General features: G+C 43.6%; 1 protein-coding gene across 1 annotated transcript; it reads right to left on the bottom strand.

Moving 5' to 3' along the window:
• ASAH1 (N-acylsphingosine amidohydrolase 1) lies at positions 1–27,885 on the bottom strand. Its single transcript, XM_063135343.1, has 14 exons — positions 27,734–27,885; positions 17,277–17,323; positions 16,452–16,542; positions 14,847–14,933; positions 13,027–13,105; positions 11,442–11,516; positions 11,294–11,339; positions 10,170–10,314; positions 8,833–8,887; positions 4,851–4,932; positions 3,787–3,918; positions 3,303–3,426; positions 1,688–1,744; positions 1–1,081 (listed from the first exon to the last, which is right to left on the bottom strand). Exons 1-14 carry the CDS (start codon positions 27,797–27,799, stop codon positions 992–994), a joined length of 1,176 nt encoding a protein of 391 aa, XP_062991413.1. The 5' UTR covers positions 27,800–27,885; the 3' UTR covers positions 1–991.
• Between the last annotated feature and the right edge of the window lie 64 nt (positions 27,886–27,949).

Below are 27,949 nucleotides of genomic sequence, written 5' to 3' on the forward strand. Positions count from 1 at the left end.
GACAGACCAATTCCTCTTTTGTTTAATTGTAAAATGATCAAGGATCTGTTAATTCTTAATACCAGCTGGCAACATTAAAACATTCATAGCCTCCAATTAAACACCAGGGAAAAAAGAGCACGTTTCATCCTGAAGGGATGCTGTCCATGTTTTAGAAAGTGTGTATTTGTTCTTGCCTCCCCTGTTTATCGCTGCTGTTACTGTAACCACTACTACCACCACCATGACCACCCTTCTCTCTCGAAGAAAGAGTGAGAGCCTTTATCATGTTTGCAACTTAAGGGGAAACAATGCTAAAAAAACAGAGTGTGTGTTCCCTTGATTTTTTTTCACCCCCCACCCCACCCCACCCCCCAGACTTGAATCTCTATTCCTCTCCCTGGCTGGATTGTACCACCCTGTGGTTCTCTCTTTTTCCAAAGTTTAAATGGAAGGAAGAGGGAACTAAGCTTCCCCATAGCACTTCTTCAAGCTGGGAAAAGATACTGTGGAAGCATTGAGGCAGCCGGTAGTCAACGGAGCAGGCGAACAGCAAGGCCAAACACTGTGCTTCTTTTCTTTGAAAGTCTGCACCTGAAGGAATTTGCACAATGCCACTTCCAAACTGTTGTCTTGTTCTGTTTCCCCAGCCTGAAGGCTGCAACCTTGCGCGCATGCAGGCCTGGAAGTAAGCCTTACTGAAGAAAGAGGGACTCACTTCAGAGTGAACGTGCGTGGGATCTTCTAAACAATGAAATAGCATGTGAAGGAGCAGGGGTCCAGAGCTAATTGATTGGTTTCATGGACAAAAAGCAGACATTTGAACGTAGGCCCGTTGGGATGCGAAGAGTCAATTTGTTGTTTGGGCTGCAAGCAGTAAGACACATCCGGGCCCTGAAGCCCAATTCATGATATGCGTTGTAGGCTAAGGAGATTCGTGGCCTTTGTCTAATTCCATCCCTGGAGATAATTCATCTCAGATGGATCTTACTCCACAGACAAGTGCAGGCTGTCACCAGGGACTACAGGGATCCGGGCATTCCCTCAGATAAGTCTCTAGGTGGCCATCATAAACCTCCATCAGAGTTGTAGACACAGTCAACTAAATGAGGGGGAACAAGTTTGATACAAAAACTTCAGTTAGTCTGAGTAAACAGAGAGCGAAGTACGTCAATTCAGTAAAAGAAATTGCTTTTTTTAAAGCAAAAACTAAAAACCTGTCTTACAACTTGTTGATAACTAGATGTTATGCCTGATGGGCATTACCCAGAGGACCTTCTCTTCTGCTGCTCCCAGACTGTGGAATGGCCTGTTGGAGGAGACTCGTCAACTTGACAGTCTATTAGCATTCAAGAAAGCTATCAAGACTGATCTCTTCCAGCAGGCCTATCCAGTGGAATTTTAGGATGTTTTTAGGATGTTTTAACAATGTATATTATGTTTTAATTCAGTTTTATGTATTTTACATTTACTGTTGTTCCCCACCTCGATTAAAACGGAGAGGCGGGTAAGAAATAATTTTATTATTATTATTACGTATTATTTGCTAAACCATAGGTAAAAACAGAGCCGGTTTTAGGGGTAGATGAGCTGGGCCATCACCCAGGGCACTGAGCTGAAGGGGGGCACTAACGTCACACCTGCACTGGTCCATACAGGCTTAATGCCTCTAATACTGGATTGGTTAGGACATGCTAGATCAGCTTACCTTGTTGAGGACAGGTTTTGTGCTGAGAATGTTGTACAGAGCTGGTAATGAGAGGTTCTGGGAGGGAGAAAAAGAACAGATTGAAATTATTTGGAGACTGGATCTGAAAAGAATCCAGAGAAGCCATTTCTGTACCAGTCAGACAGAGAACAGCAACATGTAATCTCTGCTAGTAGTCATAAAACTGAACATTAGAGCAGGGAGGGGAAACCTGTGGCTCTCCAGATGTTTTGGCCTGCAAGTGCCATCAGCTCCTCGCCATTGGCTAAGCTGGCAAGGTTTAGTATAGACACCTGTCATAGAGAGCTCCCCACCTCCAGTTCTGTCACGTAGATGTCTTCTCAGGACCCATCTCTTCACACAGGCCCCACACCTTTTCCTACAGGCTTGCCTTGAAGTCAAGTGCAGCCAGCTCTGGTCCGTACACACAGTTATAGCCGCTGCAGGGATGTAGTGTGCAGGTTTTACTAATGACTAATATATTGTTATTATTGTGTTGCTTTATCATTATATTTTATTTCCCCTTTGGTGATGTTACATTTCATGTGGAAAGTGTGCATTTAAATTTAAGCAATGAAAAGAAAAGCCATAAGTAATGGGAACTGTAGGCCAAAACATCAGGAGGGCCATACGTTGCCCATGATCTGCTGGAGACTCAAGGATGTTATGATAGATAGTTGCAGGCTTCTCTACATCAAACAGGACTTCCTTTTCTCATGGTAGGACCACAGTTATACATTGTGGCTAAGCGACAAGAGGTGGGAATAAGAAGATCTCTAGCCCGTAGGGTCCTCTACCATGAGCTCACTGGATGGCCATCACAGCCTCAGCTTTCCTCCCTATCCACCCCATCTGAAATATGGGGATGATGACCAAAATAAGCAGAAGCCCGTTCAATAATTGGCTTCATGTGCAAATGCAGCTAGCCCTGCCCCACTGGCCACACCTTTTCAGGTAGAGGTCTGAAAAGGAACCCCAATCCTGTGAAGCAACAACACACATAGATGCTCCTTTTCAGACCTCTGGCTCTCTGTGCCAAGGTCTCAGGGAGTGACCGACGGGGAGAGGAAACACAAGGGCAAGGCTAGAGGTCTGATCTCTCTTCATCCTTCCTGCAGCTCATTCCTGTAATGCTAAACCTTGGTCCATGCAAACCAGCCCACCATGTTTCAGCTGTTGCAAGGAATATTTACTTCTTCCCTGTTCCTCTTGTGATGGATCTAGCCTGCTATTCTGAGCTGAGCTGCATACAGGGGCGCTTAGGGGGGGCAGAGCCGCTTTCCGCCCGAGAGCTGAATGTCAGTTCAGAGAAGCTCTTGGGTGCCACAGCTTAGTGGTGGGTGGGCTGAAGGAAAACGGGGCATGGCAAAAGGATCCAAACTATCAAGATAGTTCCGTTTGAAGAATTTACTGCCAGGAACTAAGTATGGGGAACCGCATACAAGCCGTGGAATCGTTCAACAAACAAGGGCGTGTGTCCTTCTGGGGTACCCCTGAGCCTGAGGTTCTGTATCCCCAGGTTACCTTGTACCATGGTTCTGCTAACCTCCATGGTTAGCACCTCCATGGTTCTGCTAACAACCTCATGGTTAAACTTCACATTTCACAGAACTACCTCTTGCTTTGTTTCGTTCAAGCAGTGCATTGCAGGGGTTCTCCGGTTATCCAGAATTAACGGAGGCTTCCAGCGATCATAATTGGTTTCCAACACATACCAGACACCTTCTGCTTTGTTCAAGCTTGAAATAAGAAGTAAATATTAATGTCTATTTTCTATCACAGAAGCATCATCATGACTTTTAAGTCTGATGTTTCACCTACTGAACTGAAGGTGCTTAAAGCAACATGCCCCAAAGAGGTCTGATGTCACAAACGTGACTTCTTTGGAAGAAAGTTAAAAAGCCATTTTAAATGGTGTTTCCCCCCCACCCCGCCCCCACAACCAGAGAAAAACTAATAAACTATAAAAGCCAGGAGAATGTACCCAAATAGCCCACACAGAGACATTCAAGACACCAATCCTGTTTAGCTGCTTTAGCAAATCCCATTAAAGCAATAGATACATCTATTTAAATAGCTTCATTATAGAGCATACTTACTTCCAACTGTCTAAGAGAGCAGCTCGAGAACGTGTAATGACACACCCCTCCCCAGATTTATTGCCTGCTAATATGAAATATGCTGGAGCCAGGAGTCTTGTGTTAGACAGTTTGTCCTTTGCATCTTCATAACTACATGCAATGACAGGAAAAACAAGATGAACACAATAACCAGATACGACCTACACCTTGTAAAACCAGATAGTCCAGAATCTCTCTAAATATTCCATGCACAGCAACCTCTAGCTAGTTTGGAAATGTGCCATTGGAAGTGGCATGCAGGAGGGAAGGGAGAAGGATCCCTCAGGGACAAGACACAAAGAAGAACAGAGCGGAGTCTCATCCCATTGGTCCCACAAAGCTGGAGATAGGTATGGAGAAGCCAAGAGACACAGGGAGCATTTTATGAAAGGACGATGACTATTTTAGATCTTCTGACAAGTTAGGGAAGGGAGAGCACAGTGGATGCAGAGAGTACCTCCTCCTTAAGTCCTCACACCACAATTGACTACAGGAACTCTGCAGCCATTTATACTCCCATCCCAGGCAGCCCAAGAGCAAACCCTGGAAGATCTGTGCCTACAGCAGGCAATGAGAGGGAATTTTCCTCTCTCTCCATGGGTTGTGGTTGCAATCTGCCCACTGCTTGCCTGAACTCAGAGGCAGATGCCATTGTAGATCCAAATGAGAAGGAAGGCTAGTGCATGAACCACAAGACCCTACTATAAAGCCTCATATGGATTGTCATATGCTGCTTAATGTGCCAGAAGGTATGGGTCAAACCAGCAATGATACGTCAGAGTACTCTTTATTTTGCTCCAAAAGTTAAAAAGTATTTAAAATAATCAAATACAGCCAAGAAACTAATTTCCCCCAGTTATACATGACTTGATCTTCTCTGCATGTTTTGTTCACTGGAACCAAGATGGCTTCAAAGACCCTTAAGATAAGCAAGAACTTCACATGAAAGGCAAGAAATATCATAAAAATAGGATGAGATTGAAATTATTTGCAATATCACTAGTCATGCTTGAAGATAAAACACTTCAGAATTCGACAGTTACCTTGTGCTATTTTCCAACACGCTTCTAGTGAGGAAACCCATCCAAAAACCATCTCTGCGGCCAATGATCCACTCAAGGAGTCCTGCAAGAAAAACAAAGGAGAAGAGCTTTAATACTGCATAACCTTATTAGCGTCCAAAGCTGCAACCTAATGCATCCTTATCTACGTAAGTCTCAGACTGGATTCGGACGACACAATAGTCAACGATTGATTAGATAGTCAACTGTTTCTTGGATAGTCAACTGTTGACTATTGTGTCGTTTGTCAACCCTTTTCCACGCTGCAGTTGGTTGTTTCCCAGAAATAAACAATGCCAACAATCAATGCTGTGCAGGGTTGACTATCTGCACAACATTAATTGTGTCATGTGTCCAGTTCCATTGATTATTTCACATGCCTACAGAGTTGTGAGGCAAGAGCAGTGGAAACCCCTGCCACTTTTGCTCGGCGGGGCGATATAGGCATGGGAAGTAATCCCATCCCTGGAAGCATGTGGGGAGCCACCAATCCTGCCATCCCTTGGTGGGGCGCCACAATTGGCGGCTCGCCACGCGTTTCTTAGGATGTGCACATGATCGCAGTGCCCCATGTGATCCCAGGGAAATGCATGTTCCTTGTCCCCCGCTCCTTCCATCCCCTCTAGCCGATATCCAAATGGATCGCGGAGGGTTGACGGGTGAAGGATGTCTCTCGTGGCTTGAAGTGTAACATCAAAACGCAGGAGATATCCTTCTCCCAAGATTGTCTGCCGCCACCACGCCCTCCTCATTCACCACAAAGTGCTGGCGACTGGGAACGCTAGAAACTCCTGCTGCTGCTTGAGAGCCAGGGGATGGGATCCCTCTGCCATGCCTCCTTCACTGCAAAGTGCTGGCGAGGTGGGAAGCTAGGAGCTCCTGCTGCTCTCAAGCACCGACGGGAATTCCTAGCTTCCCCCGTCCCCAACACCGTGCACTGAAGGAGGCATGGCGGAGAGATACCGTCCCCTGATTGCCACGCCTCCTTCGCCATTTGGGGATATGGAGTAGGCCAAGAAAAATACTGTCAGAAGAGCTCTTCTGACAGCATCCTTCCCCGCACACTGTGTCTTCCTCCACCCCCCTGCTTTCTAACCGGCATCCCAATATGGGAAGTGGGAACCAGCGCCGCCATGTGATGCGGAGCGTGGGTGGGGGGAGAGACCACATCTACTCCACAGATGACTATTAGCATGACTAATAGTCATCCACGGAATGGACTATTAACACATGGTTGACTATTGCGTCATCCGAATGCAGCCTCACTGAACTCAGTGGGACTCAGTCACAAATAAACACACAGAGGATTGAACTGTAAGCATCTCATACCTTAGCCTTAGATCTGTTTACTTGGGAATCAGATGGACCAGTTTCAATGGGACTTATTCTAGGTCAACATTGGAGCATGCTGACCTATTGCATATATTGCAATGTTTCTTGTGACTCTGTTCAGATAATGGAGTTCCCATGACTGGAAAATCCTGATAAGGCAGGATGTCTGATAACAGGAGCTCTGAAAGCTGAATGTGCTTGCACAACTCTATTCAGGTCTTTGTTTTACATGCATGAAGGTCTAGGGCGTAGTCAGGCACACTTCAATATTTAGGGGTGCGGCATGCACGTTCGCCCAGTTCCCCTGCAGAGTTTAGCCTTATTCATGTTGTAGGTGAATGCTTGCCTATGAGTTTAGAGTGACATGCATCATGCAAAACACAGTTTTCTTTTCTTTATACCAGGATCTTGTGTCTTTGGTATTTCAGATAGTTTTGAGTTATAATACTAATAAGAACGGTAGATAAAAACCTATCTTTTAAAAAAATCAATCAATCAAATTTTAAACATTTAAATGGAATTTTAAAAAGCCAACCTCTCATTTTAAAAAAACAATGTTGCTACAATTAAATCTCATCAGAAACATACTGAACAGACACTGAAGGGACAATCCTATGCATGTTTAGACAACAAATTCCTACAACTCCCATCATTCCGCATCCAGCAAGGCTGGCTGGAGAATGTGGGAATTGTAGGGTTTTTCTCTGTCTGAACAGGCATAGGATTGTGCCCTTCCAGTCCTATAAAAATGCCTTAATGGCTCTATCACACACTCACACATTAAGGTACCCAACAATCAAACATAGGCATTCATTTTTGTTTTTCCACTTGTAAAAATGCCTCTGTCCAGCCTTTCAGTTTCTGCTTTTCTGTCTAACGTCACCTGGGCAAGGACAAAGCTGGATAGGTTTGTTGTTCTGTGCTTATATGGGGATGGAGCTGGGCCAAGCAAGGCAGAGAAGTGAATACATCAGGATGGATAAAAGAGACAATTTTAAACAATTGGATTTTTTAAAAAAAAAACAATTAAAAAAAATTAAAAACAGTAAATATGTTTTTCTTACATAATAACCAGGTTAATATTTAATACTCTGGATACAATCACGTCAGCTGTAAAGTTAATCTCTAAACCGAATCAATGCCTCCACCAGATATACTGAATATAGCTCCCTCCCTCCTGCTACCAACTGTTGCTGCTGAGGCCATCAGAGGGAAAGGAAGCAGCAGCCAGGTACCTCTCCATCGTGCCTAGGTCTGTATGAGGCTATTAGAAGGAGAGGGAAAGGAAGCAGCTGCTGAACTTTGCAACCAAGAATCTAGTGCCTGAATTTGCTTTTTTCTTTCTTCTTCCTCCTCCCGCCCCATCCCCTTTCCTTTTGTGTCATGTTTTCTAGATTGTTAGCCTGTGGGCAGGGACTGTCTTAAGATATTTCTCTAAGCTGCCTTCAGAGCTTTTTTTTTTTTTGGCTAAAGGGTGGGTTAAAAGTGCTATAATAAATAATAAAACAATTAAAGGAGGCTTTTCCATGTCAACCTGACCATTTCTCAAATGCAACATTTATACTCTACCTACCATAGGCATTTTGTTTTCACCTGATGAAAATGAACTGTTTTAGATTGCCGCCTTGCTTGGTCCCACCAGTAATGGGCATTTCATTTTCGTTTTCTACTTTTTGTGAGGTTAAGGTTGGGTGAAGACAGTGAGACAGTTCGCATGTAATGAGAACATCCCCTCAGGGCTTCTTGTTGCAGTGCTGGCCCGCCATTTTGAAAATTCAAGCCACGGCGAGGCAAGGCGAGCAGCTTGTTACAAGTGAACCTGGTGAGGAAGAGGGTTCCTTGGGGTGGTTAACAAGCCACCCACATTCCTAAATCTGGGTGGCTCATTAAGAACCTTAACAACCCACCTTTGCCGGGTTCGCACATAACAAGCCGCAGACCGACCCTGCTTGAATTTTCAAAATGCAAAATGGCAAACCCTTTGGGGAAATTCATCCACAGTGGCTTCTCATTACATGCAAACCAGGTCAGAGTGAACCAAAAAGCAGCAGCACTAGAAAGAGAAGACAAAACTGTCCAGTTTGCATTTTCCTGAATTCATGCTGCAATTCTACCAACATGCCTGAATTAAGCCCCACTCCGTGGAAGTTATTTCTGAATAGACATGTTGAGGATTGCGCGGTTAATCTCAAACTCTCTTGGGTGCTGGTCGTAAGGAAGGCCCTATATGGCACCTTCAACTTGCAAAATATATGCAGTGAGACAAAGATGCAAAACCTGCTTTGAACAATGAAATAGTGTAAATAATACTGTTTTCTCCTAAATTAACATGGCTTATTAGTCCGATTGTACTAATAAGGAAATATGTAAAACATATATATTTGGGATGGTTGTATTTTACTATGATATGGGTAATTGTTTTAGCTGTTCTAAATTTTATAAGTTTTATTTTTGCATGAAAGTCACCTCGAATCTTTTTGGGGAAAGGTATACACATTTTTAAATAAATAAATAATTGATAAAAGTACCAATGGGAAACTTGATTTATATAAATCTATCCTGCTAATAAAAATATCCCTTTAAGTTTCTTTTTTAAATTATGCACACAAGAACAGAGTATTAGGTTACTCACCGATGTAACCTCCATCAAGACTGAACCGCTCATTCATGGTTAGAGTAAAAAGGCCCTAAAACATGAAGCCAGCCAACACAGATTTTATTAGAGTCCAATATCCAATAGCCAGAAAAGAAAGACTAAGGACACAATCCTATGCATGTTTAGACAGAAAAATGTCCTACAATTCCCAGCATCCTCCAGCCAGAGACAGGCAGATGTAGGGCTTTTTTCTGTCTAAGCATGCATAGGACTGCACCCTTAATTAAGGTGGTACTTAAGTCGTTTCTTATACAGAGTAGCATAACATGAGTGATTACTATTGCCTGTTGCAGTATGGTCTTTGGGCCCAATTGTTTATACACAATGTGTGTGTAAGAATTTAGAAGATACAGGGAGAGACAGAAAGATGTCTGGGGCCCATGGCCCATTCACAGTGGTAGTGAAGTCTAGGGCTCTAGCTCATTAGCTCCTAGTCTGAGATTTGGTACACCTGAAGGCCAAGACACACCATTAACTAGGGGGGAATTGAAAATTGGAGATTTGTTTTGGACATTCCTCTCCCAGAATTACCAACCCAAAGTGACCCTCCAAAATGTTTAAGCTGCTTCCGGTTCAATGAGAAAATGGACATTTGGGGCCTGCATCATACCACAGGCTGCACTGATGACTGGAAAAGTCTGAAGATGGGATTAATTTATTTATTATACCTAACTATCAAAGTGTGGGAAGCGGACAGTCTTGAGAGACCAGCTTTCCAGCGGAGAGCAACTCAAGCTGCACATAGGATGGAATATTCAACCGAGGAAGCTCTAGTGCATTTCCGGGTGCAGGGAGGAACACATCTAGGCTTGCAGAATGCAATTGTAGATCTGTCTGCCAACTGACGAAATGGACTCTAGTTCACCAAAGCTGCATGCCATCATAACATCCATTATTCTTGGTGTGATGCAAGGCTCTCCAGCTTTTGCTACAACCCTCTTGCCACCCCATGTCGGGAAGAAGACAAGTTTGGTTTTCACATTGGAGCCAACGGCAACACTAGAAGCAGGCTCTGTAGGTTATGCACAGGGAGGCAAAGGGGAAGACGACTTATCCTGGTTTTCAGGCAAAGGGGAAGACTACTTATCCTGGTTTTCAGGCAAACTATGGTTGGAGGAAACCCTAGTTGTCACATTTGGATGCAGTGGCAAGTTCTGGGTTGCTGCTATCCAGGAGTGGAAGCCTCTAATCGCCTGTCCTCATTCACAGAGGCACAAGTGAGCCCGAATCTAGGCCTGTCCATGCTTAGAACACCAAACTTTGTAGTTTGCAGTTCATCAGAATGCAGCTAAGGCAAATTGGAGTATACTTACCGGTTTGACTCCAGATACCATTCCCACATAGCCTGCAAAATTGGAAGACTTAAACACTGTTTTATTGTTCCTCTGAAAATCCAGTGCCACCATTAGCGGCTTCAGTTTCTGTGTCGTATCCCAGGAACTATTTTGTACATCCCACCTGTGAGGAGAGGGGAAAAAGAGCACACAGTTAAATATAAACAATCTTTGTGTATTTAACAGTGCAAGTGCCAGGGTTGCTATTATAACAGAGCTTCAGGCAATATAGTCTCTTCCGGCAGGCCTACCCAGATGAATTTTAAACCTAAGAATTTTAAGATGCTGTGATTGTTATTTTAATATTGTATTGGTTTTATATGCTCTTTTAACTAATTCTACGTATTATATTGTGTTTGGTGTTGTTCCCTACCTCGATCCAGAGGGAGAGGTGGGCAATATTTTTTAAAAATTATTATTATTATAATATGGCAGGTGCCTCAAACTCATTTCTAAGCTCCAGTTTAGATAGAAATAGTAGAAAGAACACGAGGTCATGGCCTAAAACAGGGGTGGTCAACCTTTGTTCTGTTGAGGGCTGCCTTCCCTCAGGAGTAATCTGTTGGGGCCACAGGTTGGGGGTGGACAGGGCTCGAGTAAAGGTAGGCCGAGTCACCGCCTTTCCTCTCTTCCTGCCTTCCCCTTCGCTCTCTTGTCCTTCTCTTGTTGCCACTTCCCACTGCAAGCTGCTGGGGAAGGATGAGGTCACTCTTTCCAGAGGTCTGAACTGGTCACTTGCAGAGAGCTTTGGCACTTAGGCCAAGGGCTGCGTGAAATTAGGCAAATGGCTGAATGGAGCCCTAGGGCCACAGGTTGCCGACCTCTGGCCTAAAAGAATTAAAATAGCCACGATTTTGAAGGCAGCAAGAAAGCAACTACTCTAAGCCTTCTCTGTTTTTGAGAAAAGATTAGGGTGGTTTGACAGAGCTTTTTTTTTTTCTTTACTAAAAGATGCTTTAAAGAAACTTTAGACGGTAAGGCCTTTATCACTTTAATTGCCACAGTTAAAGAGGTGTCAGATTAACCAAAGGTTTGATCCACTGCTTAGTCTTGTATTATTTTAAAAAAGAAAAAAGGATAACTTTGCTATTTTCAGTACGTACCCAAGAAACAGCCCAAAATCAAGATTTCTGGCATGGTATATTTGTCCTGGTTTGAAAGGAAGAAGAAAGAATGGAATTAAGGCTATCAAAGAGAAAAATAAAGCATCTTCATCATCAAAACACACAGCAGTAGCTAAGCCATGTTTACCTGAGGGGCCTTCTGCTATTATCGACGTGCACACTGTGAAGACTTCATAGAAGATGTTGAACAAAACTATGTCACCTAAAGAGGGGGATGGGAATGAGCAGGGGAGGGGGAAGAAGAAGGAGACCTCTCATCAAAATGAATTGCCAATAGAATGAAGAGGAAAAGCATGTGAAGTGAGGGAAGAAATAGTAGAACAATACACAGATATCACTTGTAAGTCACTATATTTGATTCAGATGACACCAGACTACAAGCCTCCAGATAAGATAGTTGGGCTGTTCAGACAACATGCTAACCCACCACTCAGAGGCTGAGTTGGGTTGCTTTGAATCATGGGTTGTTTGTTGAAACGTGGTTAGCATGTTGTCCAAACACAGCCAGGATGACGTTAACTATGCAGTGTAGCTTATTTTCTCGAACCCATTTGTTGTTGGGTTGGTCAGGGTGCTTAACAAGCCACAGTGCATGGTTAACAAGCCATCTGGCTGCATTTAGACAACACGATAACCCACCCTGTGGAGAACATGCTATGTTAAGAACATAAGAAGTGCCATGCTGGATCAAACCAAGGGTCCATCTAGTCCAGCACTGTTTACACAGCCATTGGCCAGGGATGAACAAGCATGACATGGTGCAACAGCACCCTCCCACCCATGTTCCCCAGCAACTGGTGAACACAAGCTTACTGCCTCGAATACTGGAGAGAGAACACAACCATCAGGGCTAGTAGCCATTGATAGCCTTCGCTTCCAGGAATTTATCCAACATTCTAACCCATGGTTCAACAACAACCCACATTCAACTGCTGGCTGGCTCTGACTGGCTTTTTGCCTTACTCACCATGGTTAAAGCCATGGTTTGAGGTGTCTTCTGAACAGGGCCAAAGTAGGTTAGCATGTTGGCTGAACGATCTCACACTGAACAGGAACTTTTGTAAAATGCTCAGAGAGCTTTTGGGTGGTATAGAAATGAAATAAATTAATTGCTAAATAAAAGGTAGCTTCTGAGGCTGAAGTGCTGAAAAGGCACACAAGCAACAGGTTCCATCCTCCCCCCACCCACTTCTGGGAAACATCAGAAACTATTTCAGATATTATTTAGCATCTGAAAAGAGGAAACGTGAGTTCCTCATGTTATTTATTGTTCTAATTAATTTGGAAACAAGGCTGACTTGTCCTCCTGAACTATGCAATCCTGGAACTGGATTACCTACCTCCTGGAATTTTAAAATCCAGGGATAAGATTATAGGACTGGGAATTCCTGCCTATGGGTAGGTACACCCTGCTGCACATATTAGGTCCCATGTGTGGGCGTGGGAGCCAGAGATCTGCTCCCATCTTTACTGCACCAACTTTCACTCAGGGGAAGTTACACCCAATCAGGTTTTCCATTTGAACCGAGACCTGAATTTCATGTGCAATGTCTACTACGTGCATTGAGTGCTCCCGGGCACAAAGTTCTATGTCTGAATTGGAACCTCAGCATGTTTTAGTAGAGTAGCTAAAATATTTAGTTGCAGCAAATGATGCTTTAATACACACCTTGTTTAATTTCGAAGGCAGACATAGTAATAACAGAAATTACCTAATTGAATGTCAGAAGCAGAAGCGACGCCTTCTATCTCTTCCTTGAAAGGATAGGGAAGGGTAGAACTTAACCAGAGCTAAAGAGAAAACATAATTTAGATAAGATTTGAAAATATAGTAACTTTGTATTTTGAAATTCTCCATCTATTTTCTTCTTAGCAATGATTATTTCACTCAGTGTAAGCAAAGCAACTTACAAGAGCTGCAATACACAGAGACTGAGTTTGGACAATCACGCAGACTGGGTTTGGACGACTGACCCTGTGCATACTGCACCCATAGCCACTATTTGCATAACCCCCCACGATGCAATGCGGGTGGGTGTGTCATCCAAACCTGGCATGGACTGTGACAGGAGTGGCTTCAGATCCACCCTACAACCCATGATATGCAATAGAGGTTGCAGGGTGGGTACAATGCCACTTGTGCTGTGCCCTGTGCCAGGTTCGAATGACACACCAACACACGTTGTATCATGGAGGGTTATGGAAATGGCGGCTGCATGCGTGGAGGGTGGGGTGGGGAGAAGTCACAATGGCTTCTTCCCCCTGTGTGGTCAACCAAACAAACCCAGAGGCAAACTCTGTTTTGCTAACAGGAAGTGCAACAATGTGCATGCATGTACAACACACACTTTTATTCCATTCACACTATGCATTTTTAGGGGGTATTCCTAAAAATGTACAAATGCCATGTGCGAAGTGGCCTCTAGATGTTCTTGCAGAAATTTCGAGATTATGTGGACAATCCGAAAGAGATGCCCGAATGCCTTGAGCAAAGAAGTGGCTCATCAAGAATTCAGCTTTTATCTTTAAATGAGATGAGGATAAAGACCAAGGACTGTGATATTTCAGAACAGCTGAACTGTTGAACGTGGTCGCAGCTGGGATTTTAGAGCTCCAAATCCTCCCCCTCCTTTCAAAAGGGGGAACAAATGGATTGTAATGTTCAGGCAGAATTTTTGTTAGAGGAAGGGACTGGAGAGCAAGGAAAGACAGGGATACAGACCCCTGCAGTAGTCAGCGATGCAGAGTCCCCTTTTGGCTTATGAGCTTACAGCAGAGGTGGGGAACCTTTGGACCACAGGCCAAATCCAGCCCTCAGGGGTTCCCCAGATGGCCACGCCCCCTTTCCCTGGCCACACTTCCTTCCCCTAACTGCTAATAATTTGATAGTTTTCAGATTTTGTACATTTCCCCTCCATTCTGAAGGGTTGAGATACCTCTTGTAAAGCTTTAGTGACGAGCAGTAAGAGCTTTAAGCTACAATTTGGCATTTTGCCTCCACTGGAATGTAGGCCTTAGGGTTGGAAGCTGTGTCCCAGGGCGATTCACCAGGTGCCTTCTCCGTGTACGTTTAGATCTCAGGTTAAGAACTCCTCTTTCTAGCAGGCATTTGATCTTTATCCTGTTGCTCTGATGATTAATTTTACTGCTGGTTCCTTCATATTTTTAACGTTTTAATATTGCATTACTTTGATATTTTTATTGTACGTTTTATTCCGTTATTTTATTGTTGATTTTTTAAAGGGTTTTTATCATTGTAAACTGCTCCGAGGCCAATCGCCAATTGGGTGATATATAGATCAAACAAACATCAGAAGTGACTGGTTGGCTGCTATGCAAAGAGAATCTGGACTAGATAGGCTTTGGGTCTGATGTAGCATGTTGCCTGAATTCGTATACTTAAGCAGAACATAATACTGTGACTAGTATGTCTATTTTCTCTTCTTTTGCTCATTAGCAGTTATTAGAAGGATGGCCATTCAGCAAGCTAGATTAAACTTTCACAAATTTTAGACACTGGAAAGACACTCACCATTTTAGACTCTAACGATGGTATAAATTTTCCACTATGGAAAAATGTTTTGGCTAAAGCTTTCATAGTCTCAATCACAATCTTCAGCTAGAAAAGTGAGGGGGGGGGGGGAAGCACAGATTAATACACTTCAGAGTAATGGTATGCAAAAACTACTTAAGCAGAAACATATAAACCTTTTACATATGCCTGAAAATAGTAGGGCTGTGCACCGCCTACTAAGAGGCGGTCTTAAGTAGAAAGGCGGTGGCGGTAGCAGCGGCAGCAGGTAAGCAGGGAGAGCGGGGAATGGGAGACTTTTCTGGGTGCTGGCTGTGCAGCCGGTACCTAGAAAAGTTTGAGTCGCCTCAGAGGGCCCAAATCTCGCCTCGGCTTCGACACTGAGGCAAGGCAGGCAGCCCCTGAAGCACCCCCAAGGTGATTCGGGGCTGCTTTGGGGGCTCTGAACTGGCCTGAGGCAAATCAGGAGGTCCCTGCACAGCCCTAGAAAATAGAGGTTGACTCATGAGTGGACATAAAACAAGCAGCATTTAAAATGCTAATAGTGGCAGTTCCAAACAATGTTTATTCATGTATTTTTATTCTTTTAGTAAGAGAAAGTTTTGCTCAAAGAACCCCCCCCCCCCCCCGCCGGCATTGTCAAGCTCTCTACTCCCCCTGAATAGGCCTCTGTCATCTTAAGACCTGATAAGACCTTCTTCATAGCCTTGGTCATTCCTATGAACCAGGCATTGGAAGAGGGCCAGGCAGAAAGCAGGGGGAGGAGGAGCCTTGTCTCCTTTCATATTCCACGAAGTAAAATGGCTATATCTCACAAGGCTCCATCAAAAAACAGCAACATCCAGCATGAAATTCATTTACAGCCCAAGAGCTCAGTCATGAGGCCCATTTACTTGAATGCAAGTTTGGTTTGAAACTGAAGAAAAAGACACATTCTTCTTTTCCAGTCTTTCCCATCAGTGACCTCTGGATGATGATGATAATAATAATAATAATAATAATAATAATAATAATAATAATAATAATAATAATTCTTATCCGCCTCTCCCTTTGGATCGAGGCAGGGATCAACATTAGTACAACAATACAATATAAATCAAATACATAAAATTAAAAGAACGTATAAAACCAATACAATATCAAAATAACGATCAAGACGTTTTAAAATTCTTGGTTTAAAACTCATCTGGGTAGGCCTGCCGGAAGAGGCTAGTATGTATAGCTGCCTTAAACTTGCAGAGAGAGTTAAGTTGACGAATCTCCTCCAGCAGGCCATTCCCATGATCCCTAGTCAGCACCATCCATGCTGGCTGGGGATGATAGGAGTTATGCCCACCAGATGTGTTGGATGATCAGGTTCTAAGATGTTCTAAGCTTTCACACTATTTCATCCTATATATCTGTTAAGTGAGTGGATGGGCATAAAATGAAAGCAGTGTACAATTTAAGCATCTTTTTTCCCTTGTCAGGAATTCTGAAATAATTCCCTCTACCTCCTCTGTCATGGTAAGGTTGAAACCTAACACAGGTCTCTCTTTAAAAAAAATGACCCCCAACACAACAAACAACTGGAGGAAAAGCTAAAGAGCCCACCAAGTTCCATACCTCTGTTTTTTTGGCACGGACCACTTCGACCCATCTCTCTTTCGGTGGCAAGTCAAGATTTATGACATACTTTGGAACGTCCCCTTTGAACCTGAAAAAGGACCCATTTCCATGAAATTCATAAAGGCACTGCTACATATAAATCAATATATTGTAACTGCTCCCTTTAGATGCTAATTTTTCTATTCAATTTGTTTCCAATCAGTTGTGACATTTAGCTTTCAGACATCAAGATTTAACGTAAGTACATCTTACTTATAATTTATACCTAGTAGTTTCACTCCTATTGTTTACAGTGAGGGGCAAACATTGGTCTCCATCTTTTTTAGAGGCTCCTTTTACCACCTCTGACAATAATCAAGAGTGCAATCCTATGCATATTTAGACAGAAGTGCTACAATTCCCAGTATCCCCCAACCATGTTGGCCGAGGGATGCCGAGAGCTGAAATTTCTAGCTAAATGTGCAAAAATTGTGTGCCAAAACATCTTTTCAAAAGATAAATCCATCTTTCCTAAACTGGTCCACATGTCCCCATTCTAAACTATGTATCCCTCTCATTGTTCATTTCCAAGATTGTAATATAATTCCTATAAAAACACAGTTAATTAAATTAGATACAATATTCTAGTTGAAGTTTAACCAGTGATAAATAGAACAAGGTCACACCAATTCCTGTTAGATTATTTCTGCTAAGGTAATGATGGATGATGTTCACCTTGTTTGCAACAGCATCACAACCCTGACTCAAAACAATCCAGCATAATCCAGCTGTCTCACATCTGCAACTATCAGCTCCTGGTCTGTCATTTATTAAGTTACTTACGTAGGTCCTGATGGAGGGTATGCTTGTTTTCTGCAGTCTTCAGCAAACTGCAAAATAAAACAAAAGCCCTTTTGAGAACAAATATATTTGTAGTTGTTGCATGCATGTCTTCAGAGTTCTTATTGTCTTTTCAGTTTTGGAAGACAAAAAGTAGTAACAATTAGACTGAGGTTGCATTCCTATCAGCACACTTACCTGGGACTAAGTCCAATGGAACTCAATGGGCCTTACTTAGGATTGGTCTATAAGATTTTATAGTACGCCTGGACCTCTCCATTTACAGGTACCCTTAAGATCAGGCTTTAAAATGTATGACACACCACTATGAAGTGGATTGGATGTCAGAATTACAATTAAATGGGAAGCTCTGTTGTGGACTGTGAAAAGTCTGGTTAGTTCAGCCTTCCCCAAACTGGTACTCTCCAGATGTTTTAGACTTCAGTCCCAATCAGTCCCAGCCAGCATATTGTAGTCCAAAACATCTGGAGGACACTAGATTGGGAAAGGCCAGTATAGCTTGTGAAAACATCAGAATCATAAACCATGGTTTCATCCTGGTTTGTTTTGAAGTAACCAGTTTAAACTAACCAGAGTTCCAAGTTTGGACGTAACTGAGAACACTGGTTAGTTTAAGGGTAAAGCAGATGCACCCAATTGCCTCCCCTAGTAGGTGCTAGGGAAGCAAGTGCATAAACCGGATTCTCACTGCAGCTCATTCATGTAACACTAAAGGTATGGTTTAGCATCCTCCCCCCCACCTGACATACCACACCATTACAAATTACACCCTTCCAAGGTAACTAATGTCCCACCCCCTTAATATAGCCCTGTCAGCGGTACTCCTTTGCATGTATCACTAAAACACCAATTTAAGCATTACATTTATCCAAAGGAAACTCAATAGAAATGTTTATTATCTCGAATTCAAGAAAGATTTGACATGTTTATGATGAAATGCCATTTTCGGGGGGGGGGGAGGGAACACTTTCCTAAAAAATACACTGCAGATTTAGTGTACAGATTTCCAGTAATAGCAACAGCTTGTGAACATGGAATTTCTGTGATTAAACCAACGTGTGAATGGAAAGGGAACAGTTCCATCAACCAATATAAGCCCCCCCCTTGCCTGCTGCAAACAATTGTGTATATAAAGAATTTGCACAACCTGACAAAAGTAATTAACAGAAACCTACATGAATAAAAACATACAACAAGCAAGGCGCAATTAGATGCCATTCCAGGAAATCTTAAAACAGATGCTATCACATTCATACAAATGTGTTCACTCTGTATTAAAGTTTCTACTCAACTTTCCTGTAATGTAAACCCATCATTAGCTTCTGTCTATAATCCAGGTATCTCTGGAGAGTATTGTTGATAGTCTTGCTCTTCTCTTTGTCCTTGAAATGAATCTTAAGCCGCTTGGTGAAAGGAACACTGGAGTCCATCAAACAAGCTCACTTGGCATCTACATCACTAAGAGCGCAATCCTATGCACTGTGACCTGACAGATGGAACCAGGCAGGACTGGAGGAAGATGGGAGGCAATTTTGCCTCCCTTCTTTCTTCTCCCAAAGGGGGGGGGGAATCAAATAGACAGATCTCTGAGCTTATCTAGATCACTTATAGGCAGACGGTGGGGCAGGTTACAGAGAAGCCACAAGATCTTACATATCCTGGTCTCTCCTCTCTTTCTTGGCCCACTGGACAGCCTCCTTTTTGATGTCTACAGGATCATCTAAGGCCACAGGTGTCACCACATTACTTCCTGTGGTGGCACAGTGAGGGGCCAGGAGAGAATGTGATTTCAGATTCCCAAGGTCGGAGGAGTGCTTATGGTCTTTAAGATGACCAAGTCAGAGAGCTTTGTCTGGCATTTTGGTACCACATGAAGATCTTTTTATTCTCCCAGGCTTTTTAGTCCAGTTTTTTTAAAAATCCAGTGCATTCCACTTACACTTACTTACACACACACACACCTTGCGCTGCTGCTGGCTTTTAACTACCTTGATTCCCCCCCCCCCCCTTTGATTCCATTTGGTCATTTTAAACTTTAAGGTTTTTATATTATGTTTCATTAAGTTTTCGTGATTTATGCCATTTGCATTTTGTTTTGTGACCCACCCAAAGAGCTTCAGCTCTTGGGCAATATAGATATAAAATAGATAAATAAATGAACAGTTATGGTTAAGAACAGATAATAACTATTTATAGGGAGTCAGTTCCACCATGAGGCGTAGCTGCAGGAGATTCCTTCCCTTGATGAAGAAACAATCCTGCCCCTGCAGAGTCGACTTGACAGACCAGCTTTACAGCCATCTCATGCAAATGACAATTGGCTTAACTTTGACATCAAGCAAAGCTGGAACTTCCAAGTATCCCACAAAGCAGCAAGCCAATTTAGAACTGCTTAACTACTTTTAATCCCTTCCTTTTTAGCACTCCGATTCAATCCCATCTCTACAATACAACAGCTCCAGGTAGGTGTGGACTAACTGCTATTCAGTTCAGGTTGCAATTAAGATACCTTAACGATCTGTGGTTTAACAAGGTGTTTGATTTAAGACAAACCTATGCAAACAAGGCACGTGTTCCTTCTTTCTTTCTTTCTTTCTTTCTTTAATTTATTGCATTTGTATACCGCCCCATAGCCAAAGCTGTCTGGGCTGTTCACATAAGATAAAAACACTTAAAAACAATATAAAAAAATTAAAAACCACAAAAACGTGCAAATGCACATACATTTAAAACAACTTTACAAATGATGAGCCAAAAACAACAACCAGTCCCAGGCTCATTATATATTGCTAAATGCCTGGGAGAACAGAAAAGTCTTGACCTGGAGCCAAAAAGATGACAATGTTGGCACAAGGCAGGCTACATCAGAGAGATTGTTGCACAGTTGAGGGGCCACCACAGAGAAGGCCCTCTCTCTTGTTGCCATCCTCCGAGCTTCCCTCAGAGTTTGCCTCTGGGTAGTCCCCAGATCTAAGAGAGCTTTGCACATCTGCCTTGCTTGCCAAGCGATGCACAATACAACTTTTTTGCTATACAGTTAAGAGGTTGCCATCCTTCAAGAACCCTTATCTGGTTCATTTCACCACAAGGTGAAATTGTGGCTGTAGGACCTAGAGTGAAGTTTGGGCCTTGTCTACATCAGCCATTTATTCCTGAATAATACTGCAGTCATCCCTACCAGGCCACATGACGTTCACCTACTCCTGCGGTGAGCTCAGGCCGAGCCCTCAGTTCTTCAGGAATATCGCTGATTGCTTTTGTCACGTTCCCCCCCCCCCCCCGCCGGCTCTCTCACTACGATCCCCGCCCTTCGCGAAGCTGTTGTTGTTTGGAGTGAGCGCCTAGCACAGTGAACAGCCATGGACATGGGCATCAGTGTGTTTCATCGCTGAGTGTTTCTTTCCTTTTCTTTTTCACACAAACATATCGAAGCGCAGGAGCACATCTTCGACACAGTATCTATCCTCCCCCACCCTGCGTTACTGTGTGTTTGTGCTGGTGTGAATCTCGGAGGAGTTATTAAAAAAAAAAAATTCCGCGCCCTGTATTCCTCTGTTCAGTCCCACCCACTTCTCCCGATTCCCATTGGGGACTGCTGTCACGGGTCACACGTCCTCCTGCAATGGCTCCCCTTTACTTGCGGGAAACCTCCCTCGTGTGTGCCCCGTGAGGGACGATCCCGGAAGAGTGGGAAACCTTGCCATTATCCCTCCTCTGTTGCGAAACGGCTATAGGGGTAGATTACCCCCCTAGTTATCCTGGCCTTCTTTAGGACTACTCAAGGTACTTAAGCAGAGAGCATTGACAAACACATTCCACAGCAGGGCAATGCATATCTGCTAATGCAAAAGAGAGGAAGAAAATCCTATCTTAAAGGTAGTACTCCAACAATCAGTCTAGATTATGTAGCCAATGTGCACACAGAAATGCCATTGCCTGGTGCCCTCTGATTGTTTTGGACTACAGTTCCTAGAATTCTTGACCACTAGCAATGCTGGCTGGGGCAGATGGGAAGTGAGGTCCAAAACATCTAGAGGGCACCAGGTTGGGGAAGGCCGACTCAGATACTCCTTTCCTCTGCTAGGAGTACTGCCCCATGAGAGCTCTATAACGAGCATACCTACATCTCCCTAGTGAGTCTTACTGTACTTCCCAGTCCACAATCCACATCAATGGTATTCATCACATTTATTAGATAGCATTGACTTTCTTTCATTTATTATTGACACAAGAGAGAAAGAAGCCTTTTTGTGGTACTAGTATATAATAACCTAGTTCTCATGACACATCATAGGTTATTTAACCCACTTGAGTTGCAGCGTACGGTGGATGTGGACAGCTGTCATTTTGATTGATTGGGGATGCACCATGCTGTGTGAACCTGGTCACAGTGGATTATGTTAGAGCTAAGTAACCCCTGCATAACTCTCAATTAGAAGTAGGGTCATGTAAGGCTTGTTTAGTCCTTGAATAACTCAGAATGACCAAGTTTGCACAACCCCAAATTGGGGGTTGCAAATTCAAAACGGCAGGTGCATGGCACACATAGGCTAAATAACCCATGGTGAGCTGGCTGGGTCGTGCGAACTGGCCCAATGAAAGGAACCATTTTTTTATACTGTATTTCGTAATTGTGTTTTAAACTGTTGGGTGTTTTACTGTGGTTTTAATTTTTGTGAACCGCCCAGAGAGCTTCGGCTATTGGGCGGTATAAAAAATGTAATAAATAAATAAATAAAATAAAAAAAAAATAAACCATGGGGCTTTGCGAAGCTGTACCACCTGCCTTTTGGGAAGAGCATCCTGGCTGGGGGAAGACTAATCTGGCGCCATCTATTGGCCAAAGAAAGAGCAGCTGCAGGAAGCTTACTTTCACTGCTTCCCTGCCCGAAAGACTTCTGGTCCAATTGTCCTTGGACTATACAGCTAAAGGGAAGCAGGCTCAGGCCTCATCCACTGGGCAGAGGAATAAGCGCTGCGGAGTTGTGTGCACACCTACAGGTGTAATTAAAGGTACTTAAAGCCTCTTAAATGATACTCCTGGGATTATACCCCTCTTCACACATGCATTGCATGAAGGGCAATCACCCACAAAATGGGTCTCCCCCCCCATCACCCACACATCAGCTGTTTACACTGTTTTTTAATGTTATATTTGTTTTGTGAGCTGTGCAGAATACTTATGTTTTTGGGCAGCTATATATAATAAATAAATACATTTCTAAAACTCCAGGAAGTGGCACCTGAGTTCACTTGCTTTTCTCTTCCCATGCAATTCATTTTACATCATGTTTATTATATTGTTGCTACATCTTGTGGAAGTGAATTCCATAGTTTAACTATCCACTACATGAAGAATTGCTTCCTTTTATCTGTCCTGAATCTCCCACCAATCAGCTTCATGGGTTCTAGTATTATGAGAGAGGTAGAAAATTGTCTTTCTATCCACTTTTTCCACACCATGCATTACTTTGTACACCTTTATCATGTCTCCCCTTAATTTTGTCCCGTGGAATATAGCAACAGCTCCCTGTATCAAGTAAACTCATGAAGATTAGCTAGCGCTGTAGAGTTCCCCACTTCACTGTAATTATTCAATACCAAAAACATCTATGTATGCAACGCTTTTAAGAAAAGGCAACAAATTCATTTGCTAATGTGGTTTTGAATCCTTCTTACACACCACTCCATTTAATTGTTTGTGAATCTTTGTGTCTTACAAGCAGAGTTTTTCCTTAAGTTTTTGATTATTCAAAAGACCAAACGATTGGAATGAATGTGCAAGTAGATATAAAAACATGAAGAGAGAATCGCCCAGTAAGCAGCAGGCAGATAAAACAATATTTTAACTGTGTGAAAAGTTAACACATCTGCTTGAGCGGGCGGTTGCTGGCCAACTCTAGGCACTTTTGAATGAAACAGATTATCTAGATCCATTTCAATCGGGCTGCAGGCCTGGTTTTGGATCGGAAACTGCCTTGGTCACCTTGTGGGATGACCTCTGTCAGGAAAGGGAAAGGGGGAGTGTGACCCTGCTGATTCTCTTGGACCTCTCAACAGCTTTTGATATGACTGACCACAGAATCCTTCTAGATAGGCTATCTGGACTGGGAGTTGGAAGGATTTATTTATTTATTGCATTTCTATACCACCCAATAACCGAAGCTCTCTGGACGGTTCACAAAAATTACTGCGCTACAGTGGTTTCTCTACTTGGATGGTCGATTTGAGAAGGCCGTGCTGGTAGACTTTTGCTCTGTCCCTCAGCAGTTATAACATGGGGTGCCACAGGGCTCTATCTTATCTCCCATGCTGTATGAAGCCACTGGGGGAGGTTATCTGAACATACAGACTGAGATGCCATTAATATGCAAATGACACCCAAATCTATCTCTCCTGTTCACAAACCCAGTAAAACAGTGTATGTTCTGTATCAGTGGAGTGCCTGGGGACTATGAAGGACTGGATGAGGGCCAATAAATTGAGAATCAATGGAGGTACTGCTAGTCAGTGGTTTGTTTGCCCTGCTAAATCTTCAGCCTGTTCTGGAGGGGGTTGCATTCCCTCTAAAGGATCAGTTGCATAATTCAAAATACAGCAAAAATAGGTGTCTGCTAAGAAGAGGCCTTTTCCTGTTGTGGAACCCTGGCTGTGGAATAAATATCCCTGTGCTCTTTTTGGTGCTGGTGAAGACCTTTTTACTTTCCCAGGCATTTTAGTTTTTCACTTTGTTTCAAAAGTGTATTTTAAATCTTTGCACCACAGCTGGGTTCTCTTTGGTTATTATTTTCTTTTTTATACTGTAGTTTTAAACTTTTAATTTTTATATTGTATTTTATCATCTTGTAATTTTTGGCTTTAACTGTTGCAAGCTGCCCAGAGAGCTTCGGCTATTGAGTGGTATAGAAGAGTAACAAATAAAATCATAAATGAGATGACGCAAGAGACACCATTTCATATTTCAGGAGGGTAAAGAATGAGACAAAGAACAATGCAGCAAGATTCAAAAACCCAGCATGGGATCAAATGCCAGGAGGATGCTCCCTGCCTCTCCCTGTCAGTCACTTGATTTTGTAATAAGCTAAGGAGTGTGGCGCAGAGCAGTAAAGCAGCAGTTTCTGCAGCTGAAACTCTCCCCACGGCCTGAGTTCGATCCCAGCGGAAGCTGGTTTCAGGCAGCCGGCTCGGGTCGACTCAGCCTTCCATCCTCCCGAGGTCGGTAAAATGAGTACCCAGTTAGCTGGGGGAAAGGCAATAATGGCTGGGGAAGGCAACGGCAAACCACCCTGCTATAAGGCCTGCCAAGAAAACGTCAGCGAAAGCTGGCGTCCCTCCAAGAGTCAGTAATGACTCAGTGCTTGCACGAGAGGTTCCTTTCCTTCCTTTCCCAAGGAGTCAGGACTGTGGACATGCATACTTAGAACACGGCCATGCTAGTGGCTGCTGCATTTGGATTACTGCACATCAAATTAATCACATGAATGGTCGGGCATGCAATCCCTTTGCTTCCGCTTCATGCGAACTGGGAAACCATGGTTAATGTCTCTGGAGCGAGCCATGACATAAAGCCAAGGTTTGAATTTTAATGCTTTCTCGCCATGGAAGTACCATGATGGTATCAGAAATAACAGCTTAATAGACAGGGGATGGGATGGGCCTGTACAAATGTTACTGGGGTATGAGGAGAGAATTATTTCTCAAGACAAACAAGAATTATTTATCTCAAGATTAGTCAGTTTTTTAACTCAGCAGAGGGAGAGTTTAGAGATCTTGATGTGGTACACTTTAAAAAGGAAAGATATGAAAAAAGGAAAGATAAGAAAATACAAGCAAAGGAGAGCGAGAGAAATGGGAAATAAAAGGGAGGCTCCTTCAACAGAAGAGTGGTGATGCAAGTGTAGCAAGGCAGTTTATACATATACTTGACTGTAAGTTGCCTATTGGGCATTTTTCATATTATTTAACACCATATTTGAACACCTATGTTTTGATTCCTGTTCGTCTAGATGGAAAACTGATTAAGATAGGATGGTGAACACAAACTGCAGCGCTCAATACTTCTGCAAATTCTTTGTTCAAATAATACAGGAACTAACTACTCTGCTAGGTCACAAGATCCTGCAAAAGCAGATCTGAGCTCTTCAGAAGTTGAACTTGAGAAACTTTGTTCTTTGAATAAGCTAGGGGGGGAAAGGATCCTATATCCCAGCCTTCTCCAACCTGGCGGCCTCTACAAGTTTTGGTCTACAACTCCCAGTATTCCTGACAATTGTCCCTGCTGGCTGTGGCTGATTGGTTGAAGTCCAATACACCTGCAGGACACCAGTCTGGGGAAGGCTGGAACTTTCAGGGGCAGGCAGAGCAGAATAAAACAATAGAACACAAGATTTTAAAGGAAATACATTGGGCTTAATCGGCTGGAAGAAGCAGACTTTCCAACCCCATTCTTGGAAAATTCTTCACAGAGGAATGGGGTAGGTTGTGGGGCAAGCTAGTGGTGGGACGCCTGGAAATTGGACAGAGTCTGCTTCTGTGTAGAGGAGCTCCGTTCATTGGAGGTGCCTCTCTCTGTCAGCAATTTCTCCCTTCCCCTCCACACCACAGCCTTCCCTTTCAGCAGATTCACCCACCCTTTTGTGTAGCATCATTCAGCAATGCCTGGAGGCACTGCTGGGAGGAGGAAGGGCCAGGGAAGTATGTTTCACCCAACCCAGGTATACAGACAGAAATCTGGACCCCACCCTGTATTTTTGCTACTTTAAGCTCTCTAGTGCCTAAGAAGATTACAAGCCGAACAACTTTTCAATGTTTTATGAGACACAATGGCTAAAATTAGGTGCTTAAATCCATTTAGTCATCTAAGCAAGCACTGGTCTCCCGGATAACTCCAGGTGCAGAAAGCAAGGAGAGAGAGAGAGAGAGATTAAAGCACCAGGACAGTTTAACACCACCAGCCAGTGCTCACAAAAGAGAAACCAAAGATATTTGTGCACAAGATTCCATGAATGCCTTTAAAGCACCAGTGTGCCAATTTGGAATGCTGTTCAGGCAGTAAAATAAATGAAGGGAGGCGTTTTTAAAAACCAAACACAGATTTTTGTCACTCTAGGGCTAGGGTAGGCAATTTGTGGCCCTCCAGATGTTTTGGCATACAGCCCCCATCCTTCCTCATTAGTAGGTAGGGCTGGTGGGAGTTACAGGCCAAAACATCTGGAGGAGCACAACTTGCCCACCCCTGCTCTAAATTCAGGTGCCTGGCACAGAACGCGCCCAGTTTTAAAAGAATCAGTGGAAATGCCTCATGGAACTGTTCTCAAAGCCCTCCAAACATTAGAATTTATGCCTCTACCAGATGTGTAGTACACAATTCACATAACTGTTTTTGGATGACAAAGCGTATGCATAAGTCAGGTATACTCTTTCCTTCAGGTACACAGTGTACCTTGTAGGGAAGTGAATAATTCCAGTTCTTTTAACGATGGTTTAGAAGTGGGTAGAGCCACTGAATAAAACCAAAACAACCAAGTGAATCTGCCGTTAGTCAGAGCAACCAACAATGAGCTAAACAATGGGACAGATCAATATGGCCTTTACTGGGATGCAGTCAATTATCCATCTTCTAGGTGGACTCTATGAGAAGCTTTTCACAGTTGATAGGCAAATACCATCTAAAGCTCAACAGAACTCTGTCTCTTCTCCATTCATCTGCTTGGAACGGTAGCATGTCCCAAGGTCAGATGCCATAGCAGCTTCTCTTCCCCAGCCCACATACCCTACAGCTGATCCCCTGTGCGTGCAAATAAAAGTACAATGCTTCTGAGCATTTGCAATACGCATTGGCCTCACTCAACACCAGGGCTTCCTTCCTGGAAAAACGGGAGGGGGGGACTGAGATAGAGCTCGTTCATTTGCTGCAGCCCCTCTGATCTAGCATTCCTTCCCCATGAATGGTAGCGAGTGTATTCAACGGTAAGGGAAAACACACTCTGCACTACCTCAGGAACACCTTCGCCTCTTATTAATATTTATTTATATAGCGCCATCAAGTTTTCATGGTGCCGTACAGAACAAAATAAAACAAAATACAAAACACCCTGCCATATAACTTACATTGTAAAATCACAGTAACAAACAAACAGGGAGAGGAAAGGCCAACCAGCATGGGGGACAATAAAACAAATAATTTTCTATGGACGTTGCAGGATTTAGTCCTGACATTGAAAACAAGGGGCCGGGCTGAGCCTTTCTCTGCACCTGTAGACATGTATCAGCCCCAGCACCTCTTCGTTTAGAAAGAAACGTTGCCTGGGAGAGAAGAGGGCAGCTTTCCCCCAACGTGGTGTCCAGGTTGGGGGAAGGCTAGTGGAGGAGGGCGGCGGCTGCCACGGAACTAGGGCTCGCCCTCCCTGCCTTGCCCAGCTTTGGTCCGCGGAACTCACCGGGTCCCTGGCCAGCACGGCCGTCAGGAGCGTGGCCGCAGCGATTAGCACCGTCGCGCGCCCCATCCTTGCCACCTGCCCGATGCAAGCTCTCCCGGCCACTGAATCCTCGCTCTGAGCCAGGGCGGAGAAGGCGGCGGCGCCTCTATCATATGATTCCCCCACTCCCTCACGTGACACGCCGCTAGGAATTTACCACCAGTAACCACCGCGGGG

The sequence above is a fragment of the Elgaria multicarinata genome, chromosome 10, assembly GCF_023053635.1.
Source record: "Elgaria multicarinata webbii isolate HBS135686 ecotype San Diego chromosome 10, rElgMul1.1.pri, whole genome shotgun sequence".
In the NCBI taxonomy this organism is placed as follows: domain Eukaryota; kingdom Metazoa; phylum Chordata; class Lepidosauria; order Squamata; family Anguidae; genus Elgaria; species Elgaria multicarinata.